The sequence below is a fragment of the Stegodyphus dumicola genome, chromosome 6 (genome assembly GCF_044657685.1).
Source record: "Stegodyphus dumicola isolate Sdum_Otavi_A_Nest chromosome 6, ASM4465768v1".
Lineage (NCBI taxonomy): Eukaryota > Metazoa > Arthropoda > Arachnida > Araneae > Eresidae > Stegodyphus > Stegodyphus dumicola.
In genome coordinates this window covers 167,072,437-167,088,046 of record NC_140773.1, presented here as the reverse complement: position 1 = coordinate 167,088,046, position 15,610 = coordinate 167,072,437, and the positions used below count along the sequence as shown (strand labels likewise).

The window sequence follows — 15,610 nt, the reverse complement described above, 5'->3', positions numbered from 1 at the left end:
CTATTTCATATAACTATATTCCCTAAAATGTCTTTAATTACTGTAATTCAGTTTTTAATCTTTAATTAATTAATTTTATTTTAATGTCATTTGTAATTTAATGTGGTGTCTTCCTTCTAAATTTATTTATTATTAGTTTTTAATACTCTCAAATTTCAGGCAATTTTCTCTGAAACTAATTCCAGCCGTATGATGACATACCAAAGCATTTTTTAAATTTGTTAGTGAAGCTAAAGCTGAGCAAAATCACAAGATCTTTCAAGAGAAAAAAATACCAAACCTGAATTTATTTTAAAATACTATTATGTATTTCTTTCGTTTAGCTGCAAAATGTCTGCAAAAAAAGACAATTTTAATCCAGATTGGGCAGATTCTAATCTCAATCTTCAGTGGAAAAACTACTCTTATTATAGTTGTAATAGTAATGTTTTGGGGATTATATATATGTGTGTGTGTATGTGTGTGTAAGATATAAAAAAATACAATAGCTGCTTTAAAAATATTTGATGATCTCATAATTAACATTCTGGATTTAGTGCTCTTCTCCTAAATTCATCTGTTCTCTCAAATTCGAGATCTTTCTATGTTATGTAACGCTTCTGAAAAAGAGCAACTAAAACTAATGTTAATTAATTATAGCTTGCCTGTACAATTGCATCAAACTTAGTATAAATACTCTTGGCACAATAACTACGTCATTATTCTGCTGCATTCATTTCCTAGCTTCGGCCTTGCAAACATCTCTGTTTTGCTATGCCCTCCTTTATTCTCATTCTAAGATGATATAACATGCATATAAAAAATATTGTAATTGCTTATGATCTAGAAATGTCCTATCTTCTAAGAAATGATTTGATTATGTGTGAAAATAAAGCTTGGTGATTTATAGAAATCCAGTTTTTGTTATCTTCATCAGTATGCTTTAACCATCAGCCATGATGGACATCGAAAGCTGTTGAGAGTTCCAGCATTCGACCGCGCATTCAAAATCATTACTTATGTATATATATATGAGTCATATGTAATTGGAAAATTTGTGTTTTCAAGTGGTACTATAATTAATTTACCTCTCTGCACAGTCAACGCGCACTACGCATGTAGACTGGAATTTTCTTTAAATACACCTTGAAAAGCAGAGTTTTCTTCTTAACAAACAGTAACATTTTAAATATACTAGAATATGGGATGAAAATATGTTGTTTCTATTTTCAAATATTAATTCAGGAGCATGTTGTAATAAGGTCTTGCTTTATTGTTGTTCCAGATTGAGGAATCTGGTGAGCACATTATTCTAGGAACAGGTGAATTGTACTTAGACTGTGTAATGCATGATTTAAGAAAGATGTATTCTGAAATAGGTATGTATAAAATGAATGAATATTTATGTTCATAGATATTGTGATAGCTTTTTTTTTTTTTTTTTAGTTTGAAAAACGTTCACATTTATTAATAAAGTAAGAGATAGATGGGGAATTTAACACAAACAATGTCTTAATTTTATGACTGAGCCTAATCATTTGCATGTAATTAACCATAAGAAATATTTCTTAAATTTCAAGGCAGTTATATTATTTTCATGATATCAGGGAATCTGTTTTAAATTGTGTGTATAAGATTCTAACAATTTATAATAGCCACTTAAGTTTCTATTTATTTTGTTCATTCCACTTTTAGTTCTTAGTATAGTAAAGTTGTTTTAGGGAATCTTTATGAGATGCATCATTCAAAATTAATCTCTGTCTTGTGGCTGTGTATAATGCTAATGCTAACTGAAGTTTTTTACCCAGTAATATTTTTACTAGTAGTATTTAAACTAGAACTTTTAATTAACCGATAGAAATAATCCAATATTATATCCCATTGACAGTTCTTGACAACATCTATGTTATAGAATTAGCTTTTATAATATTTTAATGCACAGTTAAAAGCTTTGTAAAGTTGTTTGTGCATTGTTTAATTTATGTTGGTGGTTATTTAATACTGGGATATTATATATTTGTTTTCATCTGCATAAAGTTTTATTGCTTTAAATTGATTGTGTAATTAGTCACTTATGTAAAATTAATGTTTTGATTTTTACACATTTAGAACCAAAATTAAAAACTGCTATAAAAGTGCTAAATAATATCAATTTCATATGTATAGAAAAGGTTTTTTTTTTAATCTTCTTCATAGACATAAAAGTGGCTGATCCTGTAGTCTGCTTCTGTGAAACAGTAGTTGAAACTTCATCTCTGAAATGTTTCGCTGAAACTCCAAATAAAAAGTAAAATATTTTTAATATTGATTTATATTTTGAGTTATTTAAATGATTTCATGAATTATGATATTAACTGTTAGCTTAACTTTTACCAAAACAACTTATGAAAGGCATTTATAAAATTGAGCATGTCCTAATATACTTTTTATTGATGTTTTTCATTGTTTTGTAATTTTGAATTAGTTTTAATTATTTGAATTATTTTTGTGTGATATTTTCAGATGTTGTATGTTCTAATTTTATTGGTATGCCCTTTAAAATTATGAATAAATCCTTAAGTGTGTAAACTATAAGTAAAATATTCAACTATCAGTTATTAATATTGATTTTATTTATTTAATTTCTTATAATTTCCTAGTGATGATGCTCCTTTATGCAAATATTTCTGTATTACACTTTTTTCTTTGGAACCTGCTAATCATATACCAATAGATCAATTCCCTTTAGAAGGTATTTTGCTAAAAAACATATCCCTTATTACAGAAGCCTTAAAAAAATTTGCTCTAGTTAGTTGTTCTAGTCTTTAAGAATTTTTCATATTTTGAACATTTAAGAATAGTTGGTTGACAATAGTACTCTGGTTTTACCCCTTTGTGAAGGAGAGAGGAATTTTCCTTAGGTGGCAGTGGAAATAAAGACTGCCACAAACAGTTTCACTCTAAATGAAGACATAATTTTGTCATAATCAGGATTTACAGAAAATTTATTTAAAAAAATAATAAAATAAAAAATAAAGATTTTGACCTGCTAAACAATTATTTTCTTATACCCATTACTTCAATTAAAAGTTAAAACAAAGAACTGCTTTTAAGAACTTAGAAATACATAATTGATTATAATATATAGTTTTTGCTGTAAAGCTGTATAACATGTAAAATCTAATGTTTAAATAGGAAATAAAATCCTTGAAGTTCTCAAAAAAAAAAAAAAAAAAAAAAAAAAAAAAGGATGTTTGAAAGAAATCATTTATAATGAGGGACTAGCATTTATAAGTACATATTTTATCAATAGAAGCTGTTTTTGAACTATAATATGATTTGAAAGTTTTTATTTTTTTTTTAAACTGGGCTTTTGTGTTACATGGCAGCTTTTTCGTAAAGGTTTCAACACGTGCGTGGCCATGGGTAAAAATTTGGAAAATATTTTTTTCTCTAATTTTTTGTTAATTGGCATGTATTATTTTAATTTGTATAAATTTGACTTTATGATTTTTATATCAGTTTTCATGGGGGGGAAAAAAAGCGCAACCAGCTGATTTTGCTCGCATTCTTGCAGAATTATCTGATGAAGATAAGGAAACTTTTGGATGTAAGAACAATAGCGATTTGAGCAAGGAAAATATCGAAATAAATAATATCAGCAGTGAATTTAATAATATATTTCGGATGATGATGGTGACAATAATGATATAGAAAAAAAAAATGATGATATGATGTTCTGTGTTGGTAAGAATATTCTAAGTGGCAAAAAGAGAAGTATGGAAACTGCTCAAAGACGAAAAAGATGAATATTGTGAATGTGTTGCCTGGCCTAAAGCACCATGCCAAGGATATAGAGAATGAAATAGGATATATTTTGAAAATAATTGATATAACTATGCTTGATGAAGTTTTGAAATGTACAAATAAATATATAAGTTTGCTAAAAGGCAAATATTCAAGAGAAAGAGACTGCACTGTTACCTCAAGCCAGCTAACACATCACCATGCTGAAGGATCTTCCTGAAGACTTCATCTATTAGTCTTATGAAAGAGCATCTTCATTGGCATGCCAAAAGCCAAACACTACCTTCCATTTCAACATTTCTAATTCGTAATTATACTACTCGTAATGATGAAGTGCCAGAGCAATACTCATCGAAACAAGGAACATGCAGTTTGCGTTGTCGGGGGAAAAAAAAAAGAAATCATCAACATCTATGAAATACAAGACATACCTAAGATACACGTGCAAACGTCATTCTATTACCAAAATTATTTGCATGGAATGCAATGTGAACTTTGAACATTAAGGAATCTCTAGAATTCGGTTTTTCTATTTTTATTATTATTGTTCTTTATTTTCTTTTATTTCTTTTTTTTTAGAATTAAAAATATTAAAATTAAAGTTAGTTTAACATTAGTTTTCGTAACCAGTAAGAAATAAATTTCCTTGCAGAAATAATGCTAATGTGACATTTTTTTTTCTACCAAGGTGAGTGTAGTTTCCTTTGTTATTTGTCTATACTTGCCTTTGGTGAGTAGTATCAAAACTAACTTGGATTTTAAAATATAGTTATTAAATAAAAAATTTTAAATTCTCTATAATGGAATACATCGCCATTTCACCTGACTAATATAAACTTTTCCAAATAATTTACTTTCATTTCAATGGTACATCATATGTATTTTGCAATAATAAGCTTAATATTTAATTTCTTAACAAATTCATTATCAATGTTCACTCATTTTTGTCATTTTTCATCCAAAAACGGTAAAATAACAGATATCGTAAAAAAATGCGCATGCTCATGTAAATCTGCCAAGCGTGCATGCTGGAAGGTTAAGACTTCTTAATTCACACATAATATGGCACCACCCCTTTGTAACATTGACTATACAATTATGATTGCATTAATTTCATTTTTATGTAATTTGGAATTTTTTAGTGCATTTAGTCGCCTACTGTGTATTCCCAGGAAAAGTTTTATTTAATATATGCAGTCTATCCATTTCTATTTTGCAATTAAATTTTTCTGCATTTATATATGCTACATGAAAAATTGTATACATAGTTATCCTCAGTTTCACATATCTTGTAGTAGGTTTTGGAATGTGTTACTTATAGATACCATTACATTACCATAATGAGAGATAAAGCTTTACAAACTACATGACCATAATGAAAGATAAGTTGAATAATAAAGCAAACTTTATTTACATTACTATCTCTATAATGTTTAAGAAAATTATAATATATACTTGCAGGAATAAATTGACTATGATAGCAGAGCCGTTAGAAAAAGGTTTAGCAGAAGACATTGAAAATGAAGTTGTTCAGATAAACTGGAACCGCAAAAGATTGGGAGAGTTTTTTCAAAATAAGTATGATTGGGATTTACTGGCTGCTCGGTCTATTTGGGCATTTGGACCTGATACCACAGGACCTAACATTCTTGTTGATGATACTCTACCATCTGAGGTATGTCTTATTTTATTATAACTGTTCTAAAAATTGCATATTTTTATTGTAGGATATTTTTTTTTTATTCCTCAAAGAAGTGTTATTGTTTTCATTTAGCTGTACAATTTTATTTGTTACCAGTAAGGAGTCGGAAAAACAAGAGAACATATCCAATCAATAATGCATAAGATTTTTACTATGTATACTGTAAAAAATACATTGCTCATTGGCATAAGAAAGTAAATCATTTGAAAAGTTATTTTATCTATACCTCTTTATCATACTCGGCAATATGTGTTATTTTATATCATAAGTGTGATGAATAAAATATGCTTTTAATACTTTACACAGCATCACCAGATTATTTTTTACTGTACTCTTTTATCTACATTCAAAATAAATATGAATGGTGTTGATGAAATTTTACTGCAGTATTTAAATTTCAAGCTCCTCTCTTTATATATACGTATTTTCTTAATTTTACTAAACAGTGCTATATTTTTAGCAACTCAAGATGTTATTTTTATTTACAGAGAAAGTAAAAATGTTAATATGATGTTTTCCATTTTGTATCTTAATTTTTTAAAAATTTTAATGGTAAATTCTTTGAAGTGTCTGATTATAATATGAAGTTTACAGACTGCAAGTTAGTTAATTTTTAAAGGCTTAGAATTTATTTGAAATTTATTTGAATGAAACATTTTTTTATTTTTAATTTTCCTCCCCCCACTAAACCAATGCCTTAAATAATTCTTTTTACAACAAACATCTTTTTTATAGAAATTAAACTAATATTGGTTAATTAAATATTAATTGTGCTTAAAACAATTTGATGTGAATGAAGATGTAGGACTTTTTTATGTAATCTTAATGATTTTAATCTAATGGGAGGAACTTTAATTTCATTTTCGTATTTTGTTTATTATTGAAGTAATAAATAAAGTCATATAAATTGTTCAAGTTTACTGTTTATATTTTGGAACTGTAAATTTTGTTGCTGTTTATTGTAAAAAAGTATCTGTAAATATAAAATTATTTTAAAGGTAGAAATTAATGGTTGGCATGTATTAAGTGTGCTCTTTGTTAGATGGTCTGTGGTTTTGCTAATCTTGATATATATTTGTCTATTGCTTGTTTAAAAATTATTTTCAATGTTTAAACTTTTTAATTTATAAACTCTATTGGTTCAACATGTTTTAATACATTTTTCTTTTGTGTATGATAATATGCTACTGTAAGATACATTAGTTAAATATTGTGTGCTATAATTAGTGGGACAATAAACAAGTCTTGTAACAAACAGAATATTTACTGAAAAATCAATTAAAAATACATGCATATTTTAAATATAGTATGCTTTCAAATATATATATGTAATATTAAAAGCACAAGGAAAAGCCGGAACACTGTGGATGCCTGATTATTTTTTTGAAGCACTTGCAAAACACCACAGCAGAAGAATGATCTGTTATTTTTTAAACACTGAAAAAACAAATATATGTGGCCACAGATCACTTGGCGCTCTAGTCGTGCCTTTCCACAGAAGATTTACATTTTTGATATTGTTGGGATAGAAAGCAAGCCAGCGAAATCACATCTTAGCACAGTAGCGAGCAAAAGCTGAAGTGCGTAGTTATGAAAGATGGAAGCACACGAAGAGAAAAGTTTTGGTTTACAAGGACAGTTTCAGTTCCCAATGATTACGTCATCAGAGCTGCGCCGATCACAGAGTGATCTAGAAATGACGCAATGCAAAGAAGTTATTACGATTTTAGAATAGAGAGGAAGAATTAATGTTTATAGTTTAATCTAAAATTTTGATTCATATATTTTTATCTTACATATGTCATAATAAAAGCACAAGGAAATGACGGAACACTGTAAATGCGTGATGAGATCCATATTGAAGAAAAATTATGATTGCGTAGTATTTAAAGAACTTGGCAGTCGAGGCAGTTGTAATTCCATTTTTATTTGCAACTGATATTTGTGGCCACAATCACTTGGCACTCTAGTCGTGCCTTTCCACAGAAGATTTACATTTTTGATATTGTTGGGACAGACAGCAAGCCAGCGAAATTACATCTTAGCACAGTAGAGAGCAAAAGCTTAAGTGCGTCGTTATGAAAGATGGAAGCACGCGAAGAGAAAAGTTTTGGTTTACAATTCGGTGATTGGTCGTCAAGACGCATCTGGTATTAACGGTTACGTAAGATTGCATGATTAATTTGAATGACGCAATGCAGATAAGTTATTACGATTTTAGAATAGAGAGGAAGAATTAATGTTTATAGTTATATTATAATTCTGATTCATATATTTTTATCTTACATATTCCCCCCTTCAAAAAGAAAAAGGCGTAGCGACAAAGAAGCCTTTTTAAAGAGAAAGAGTTAAAGCACTAGCAAATGTTTAAAAAAAAAAAAAAAAAAAACATAAGTCATCAAATTTTTGTTCTGTAAAGTATAATTTATAAAGATAAATTTTTTTAATAAATTTTTAATTTTTAGAGTCCTATTGAATTTTTCAGCATTTCAGTCCAAAAGTCTTTTTGTTTCAGAATTCACATAATCATAATTCTTAAGGGAAGGTTCTTGTTATTACAGAATATCACAAAAACTTTTACATAATCGTTTCTTATAATTAAATGTGATGCACATAAATATTTATGATACTTATTTCCATACTGATAAATTATAATTTAACATAATAAATAATGGGATTAATATTTTCAGAATTTATGGTTTCACCGTTATCATCTTTCATTTACAATTCCTGATTTTACCAAACTGGAAGCCTCGCAATTCTTCTAAACAAACCATATCCATCAATAGGGCTGTCCTCTTGAGCTAACCAGTGTGTTCTATGCACTGGTGGCCCAGGGTGCCTAGGCAGTTACTTGAAAAGGCATCCGTTCCTTGCATTAAGGTAACTGGCCTTTGAGAACTGCACTAATACATTCCATAATAAAAAATATAATAATAATAATAATAATAATAATATAAAAAAAAATTACACACACTCAAATGAGAGCCTCCGACATTATCTTACTTGAAGAGGGTGAAAGGAACAACTGTACAGAGGTAATTACAGGCCTCTGTTGAAGGAACCAGTACACCCTCATCATACTATACTTAACACACAATAACCCAAAATTTTTAACATGCATTTACCATAATTTCATATTACTTATCTGTACTAATTTCATTTATTTTTAACATCTTTATTTTTAGAATAATTATAAAATTCGTATTCAAAATTCTCAACAAAATTTCAAAAACATAAAAACTTATCTTAATATCCTTCCCTATGAATAATTTAAATAGCTTAAAATTAATTACTTAATTTGCTCACACATAATTATGAAAAATTAGAAAAATTAATGAACAAGAATTTCAGATTTTCTCAAAACAAATTGCAGAAATTTTAACCAAAGTTGAAATGAAAACTATAGAATCTGAAGCACATTAAATAATTTAGTTCCTGAGCTAGATTCACACGAATGTAATAATTTTTTAGCTGTTGAAAAAGCGGAAGTGCAAATAATTTTCTGTCGCACATACTTGCAAACACTAACTCGGATCGACCTTGAACCCGCTGTAATGCTTAATTCCTAAACGGTAATTCACTGATGATTTAAAGCACTTTTTTTCTAAATATTGTAGAGATCGGCGAAGCAAATTAAATATTCCTTTTCACTAGGCATTCGAACTTCTCAATTTATCGAGAGATTACTTTCAATCTGTAAACACTACGCATGATTATTTTTTTGAAGCACTTGCAAAACACGACAGCAGAAGAATGATCTGTTATTTTTTAAACACTGAAAAAACAAATTTGATGATTCACTTCTTTCACATTATCTTGGATTTATCACAAAACGATGATTGGAAGAGCAGAACTAAATTTTCCATTGAGGTTTGCAGCAGCAAGAAACTATCCTACCGGCTTAATTGTAATATTAAAAGCACAAGGAAAAGCCGGAGCAATGTCGATGCGTAGTTATCCTATATTGAAGAGGAAGTAATCTGATTGCGTCGTAAGCTAATGTGTTGACTTCGTAAATAAAACTTGGCAGTAGAAGCGATTTTAATTCCATTTTTATTTGCAATTCATATTTGTGGCCACAATCACTTGGCACTCTAGTCGTGCCTTTCCACAGAAGATTTACATTGTTGATATTGTAGGGATAGAAAGCAAGCCAGCGAAATTACATTTTAGCATGGTAGAGAGCAAAGACTGAAGTGCGTCATTATGAAAGATGGAAGCACGCGAAGAGAAAAGTTTTGGTTTACAATTCGGTGATTGGTCGTCAAGATGCATCTGGTATTAACGGTTACGTAAGATCGCATGATTAATTTGAATGACGCAATGCAGATAAGTTATTACGATTTTAGAATAGAGAGGAAGAATTAATGTTTATAGTTATATTATAATTCTGATTCATATATTTTTATCTTACATATTGGCGACGAGGATGGGATGATTGAAGTACGGAGAAAAATGACGACTCAGGACTTTTCACTTTTAACAGCAAGCATATCTTTATTTTAATTTATAGCAGATAACTTTTTCCAGATGAAGTTAATCAAATAACTTATTCAGTAATTGAACTATTAGATACGACTGACTTTAAACTTTAATACGTCATAACGTTCTAACAAAGAAAGAGGAGCATAGCGGAAGCATTAGCAGGACGAAGGCGAGAAGGCATCTGTTTAGGAGAACTTATGACGCAGCATTTATATGAAAGGTTATGTAACAGAGTAGCTTCTAGAAAAATGTAGAAAAACTTATGACGCAGCATTTATATGAGGATACGTAATAGGTGCGAATGTTCTAGAAGGTAATGGTCTATGGGGAGATGCTGAATTGCAGAAAATTAATTAAAGGATGCTGGTTCGCAAAGAGCAAAGCCATCATATTTTTTTTTATTTTACATATATATATATATATATATATATATATATAATTGTATTAAATATTTCTAGGTTGATAAAAGTTTGTTAAGTATGGTAAAAGATAGCATTGTACAGGGTTTCCAGTGGGCAACTAGAGAAGGACCTTTATGTGAAGAGCGTGAGTAACAATTTTATTAGTATTGCAGTTTGTATAAAATAAAAATCGGTATACTTATATATATTTTTATTCATCATTTTCAAAAATAAAAAGTAAACAATGTAAACCAGTAATGGATAAGCTTAGAGTCAAAAAATATTAATTAAGATTTTAACTTTAATTTTAACTTCAATCCTCAGTAAGCTAGTTCAGTTTTTGCAGAGAAGAATATAAATTTATTGCTATTTCTCTTGCATTTTGATAAGATTAAAATTTTGTAAAATTTGTGCAACATTTATTTGAAAAGGAATAGGCAGGATAAAAATAGATTTATAAACATTAACTGCAACCTGCAAAAAGAACTAAGAATGCTACAATTTCTTATATAAATTTTAACAACTGATGTGAATTGGTTCTGCACTTAGAATTTTGAATCAATTCCTGTTTAGTTTGGATGACTAAATCCATTTTTGCATCTGTAAATATGATCTTTGTGATTTAAACCTTTAGTTCATCAGTCAATTTCCTGTTAAAACCTGTTCTTCGGAAATAATTTAAGTATTAAAATGTGAATGATCGTAATGACTTTTATAAAAACAAAGTATATTCTTTGGTTATGCAATCATCATTATTGTGAAAAAGCTCTGCTATTGCATTTCACATTATGAACATTAGGCATCGCTGTTGTAATGCTTTGCAGTGTCATTTTATTTCTTATATTGTGGTAAAAAACTGATATTGTGTTTCATATTATGAACATCAGATACTGGTATTATAATGTTTTTCCCCTGCTTAGTTTTATTAACATTCAGATGACTTTAATGTACTAAGTTTGTTTAAAAATTAAACTGAAATTCATTTATAGCTATAAGGAATGTCAAATTTAAAATCCTGGATGCTGTAATTGCTGGAGAACCTATTCATAGAGGAGGTGGTCAAATCATTCCAACTGCTAGAAGAGTAGCATATTCTGCTTTTCTTATGGCCACACCTCGTCTTATGGAGCCATATTATTTTGTTGAAGTTCAAGCACCAGCAGATTGTGTATCTGCGGTGTACACTGTTCTGGCTAGGCGCAGGTAGGTTGCATTTATTGTGTTTGCAGAAATAAATCGTATAAACTTAACAGCTAATATGAAGTGCAATATAATTTAATATTGTATTAAAAGAAAGTTATACTTCAATTTTTCTGTGTTTGCATATTTAAGTTTAAACATGTATTTAATTAATGATTTCATATGTAACATATATGTAGAAATACGATTGTTATCAGCTTTTAGCTTGCTTATTTTATTTTAGCATAGGTTAAAGAGTTTATTATACTATGTAAGTGTAACAAATGGAAAAGAAATTAACCTTATTTAAAAATGTAGCAAGCATATCCTACACAATTAGGTAGTAAATGAAGATAGTGTAAGAATTTTCAGTATTACTTGATAAAATATTTGATCTGCCTCTCGTTTTTTTTTCTCCCCCCTTTTTAAAACAAACTATGCTAAAAGAATGCCATTTATAACATTAGTCAAAAAATACATTTATCAAGAGATTTTTTATTAACCTGATAAATTTATCATGTATTTATTTCCTGCAATTTTTTAGGGGGTAATAGTCACTTTTTTTTAAGGGGAGGGTAAATTAATTTAGAAAATATTACTTACACAAATTTCAGTAAACATTATATAAATGTTAACTGCTCTTTAATTACAAAAAATAATGGAAGTTATGAATCATCTAAAGACTTTGATTGGTAAATTTTATTGTTGTTTTCAATATGATTAGGTTTTTCAATAAATATTTTTATTTTTTCCTGTATATCCTGTACATATAACATATTTGTTATACATCCTGTTCATTTTAAAACAGTTACAAAACAGAATCATTATATGAGTCTATTTAATTCTATTATTTGACTCTATTGTTCAGTTCTGACCATTGTTACAGTTGTTTTAAGAGGAGAGTGTCTAAAATAACTCCAACAATTAATTGAATAATAAAGTTAAATAACAGAAATGCAAGACTCAAATATTAATTTTGTTCTGTACCTGTTTTTAAATTAACATATTATAGAAGGTACCGTAATTTCCGGAAGAAACACCGCGGCGTTTACGTGTTTAAAACTTAAATTTTCAGCGGGTGCGGCATTTAGGTGCACTAAAAATAAAATATCTCCTATGATGGTCATTGTACATAGTTTGGATGGCCTTGTCATTGTGCATAGACTGGTGCTGTTCCCACACAAAAGACCACTCAGTTGCTTTTTGCGAACGTTATTTTGTTTACATTCTTTCCCTTGAACAGACCTACATGCCTTATTCACCCTAAACGAGATCTCAGAACAATAACATTCTTCCCCCTTTCAAATCAACATTCTCATCAGTTTGAATAGTCTCTCTCCTCTGCCATTCGATGAATCTTCCATCCTCTCTCCACCCCTGCCTTTTCTGCAATTTTTTTCAAAGGCGGACACGACTTCACCTGCCTCGCAATAACGAACTCTGACGTATTTCTCTTTCAGCATGAATGGAGTTTTCTTGGCATTCTGCCAGGTACAGATCCCATCAGTTTGGGTACAAGTACTTGTTGGATAGTTTTTAAGTAAGAAGGTAGTGGAAAATTTTTGAAAATGTCCCTAAACGGCACAGAAGCTATACTGCTGGTTTTAAGCTTAACGTAATTTCACATGCTAAACAAATTGGAAATCGAGCAGCAGCTCGAGAGTTTGAAGTGGACGACAGATGTATTCGACGTTGGAGAACTGAAAAAGAACTTCTTAAAAATATGCCACAACAGAAACGATCCAAAAGAAGTGGTACTGTAAGGTGGCCAAATCTAGAGGACGACCTTGCAAACTGGATAAAGGAGCAACGAGGAAAGGGAATGGCAATTTCGACTGTAAAAATTCGCTTACAAGCAAAATTTATAGCAAAACATAAATGATTTAATTAAATGAACATAAATGATTTCAAAGGAGGTGTAGCAGATTTATGAAAAAAAAAAAAAAAAATATTTCTATGCATACTAGAACAACAGTCGGGTAACAATTACCAGTGGACCGGCAGGATAAAAAGTCATCTTTTCTGAAATATGTGACAGCTATTATTGACAAAAAAAACTTCTTCGGTCACAGATAATAAATATGGATGAAACGCCGTTAGCTTTCGACTCTCCTGCAAACAGAACTGTTGATGAAACTGATGCAAAAACTGTATCTGTGTTTATGACGGGCATGAAAGAACGTCATTTACATGTGTGTTAGCTTGTGCCGCAAACGGTGACAAGCTAAAGCCGATGATCATTTTTAAACAAAAGACTATTCCGAAGGAAGATTTTCCTAATGACGTAATTATTTGTGCAAACGAGAACGGCTAGATGTGCGAAACAATCATGCATGAGTGGCTACAAAAAGTTTGGCAGTGTCCTATGGGATCTTTTTTCCAACCAAAGGGGTTATTGATAATGGATTCCATGCGTGCTCATTTCTTTGAGTCAGTGAAAACCAGATGTCAAAAATTGTTGTGTGAAATTGTTGAAGAAAGAAATTGCAAAGTGGGCAGGAAGTGCGTGGAAATCGGTAGAAACATCGTCAATAATAGCAGGGTTCAAAGAAGCTGAAATTATATCCTTAGATAAAGAGACTGTAAACCAAGAGGATGAATGTGACGATCTGGAAGACTTAGATCAGGATTTACTAAATCCTTTTAATTCAGATAGTGAAGAATCAGATTTTGATGGCTTCATATGATGTATAGTTTGCTTTAATTCGTAAATAAAATTTAAAATTTCCTTTGTCATCCAAATTTAATATTTCGTTGTTGCAACATTTTTTATAATATGGTTTGAGTATTACAAATATGAACTTCTTTAGTGGGTAAATATAAGTACATACGTGAAGGTAAATATATTTTAAACATTTCTTACCTTTAATTTATTTTCGAGGTGTGGTTTCATTTCATGCATTTTTCTTAACTGGTATGTCATATATCAGGACTTAGGTTGAGTTTTTGCATCTATACGGCCCACGACGATGTACACGCAATTTAATCTATTGCGGCGTTTCTGTGTAATTTTAATTTTTTTCCCGTCATTTTTCTCGAGTGCGGCGTTTACGCTGATGTGGCCTTTCTTCCGGAAATTACGGTAAGTTTGTACATTCTTAAACAAAGTCGTAGGTAATTTTGAAAGTATGTTTTCATGTATGTGTAATTGTTCATTCTTGTAAGATCATACTTGTTTTTACTGTAACCAAGCATTTCATAAAAAATAAATGCATTTTTTAATCATGTATTATTTATAGGGGCCATGTTACACAAGATGCACCTGTCCCTGGCTCTCCTTTGTATACAATTAAGGCATTTATTCCTGCCATAGACTCATTTGGATTTGAAACAGATTTAAGAACACACACACAAGGACAAGCTTTCTGCTTATCTGTGTTTCATCACTGGCAGGTATGTGAAGATAATTTTCTTTTACTAATCTAATATTACTACAGTAAGGGTCAGATATGGCAACATTTATGGAACAAAAAATGTAAAATTTGCATTTTATGTCATGTGTTGAAGTTAAATATTTAAAAATGTATGTATCAATATCTCTGTTATAACTCCCTGCTCAAAAACACTGAATCTCCATCAATCGTTGAAAATTGATGCAAATTTCTCATATTATTTAATATTATAAACTTTAATTAAATTGATTTTACAGGCTTTTTTAATATGATAATTATGTTTTTCATCTCTGAATATATCACACTTGTATAAATTTCTATTTCATAGGTTGACACTGTCAAATTGTAAAAGAAATTTTCATCTCTAAAATGAGTCATTTTGTTAACGTTAGCATTCAATATGCATCTCAGAAATACACTGTAGAGTCATTGCATGATGTTCACTTATCTAATGAAGTATTGGACTTTTCTAGCTTTAAAAACAGCAACTATTCTAAGGAAATATTAATAGCATTTTATAAGGCATATCACTTCTTAGTTAAATTGGGCTCATGTTTGGCAAATTTGTAGGTCAAGCCATGGCCTAAACAGTTAAATAAAATTCATCATCATATCAAATGTTAAAAAGGTATGTCAAAGTTACACAGTTGTTGGTAATGCATCTCAGAAACTAGCAACTCAAC

The 15,610-nt window shown here is 29.7% G+C and overlaps 1 protein-coding gene across 1 annotated transcript in view; it reads left to right on the top strand.

The window, feature by feature from the left end:
* Nucleotides 1-15,610, top strand: part of LOC118183848 (116 kDa U5 small nuclear ribonucleoprotein component) — a 104,203-nt gene that overhangs the window by 69,440 nt on the left and 19,153 nt on the right. The window contains exons 17-22 of the mRNA XM_035353453.2: nucleotides 1,265-1,358; nucleotides 2,176-2,266; nucleotides 5,227-5,440; nucleotides 10,414-10,501; nucleotides 11,346-11,559; nucleotides 14,775-14,928. Coding sequence (XP_035209344.1) covers nucleotides 1,265-1,358; nucleotides 2,176-2,266; nucleotides 5,227-5,440; nucleotides 10,414-10,501; nucleotides 11,346-11,559; nucleotides 14,775-14,928 — 855 coding nt within the window. The remainder of the gene's footprint in view (nucleotides 1-1,264; nucleotides 1,359-2,175; nucleotides 2,267-5,226; nucleotides 5,441-10,413; nucleotides 10,502-11,345; nucleotides 11,560-14,774; nucleotides 14,929-15,610) is intronic.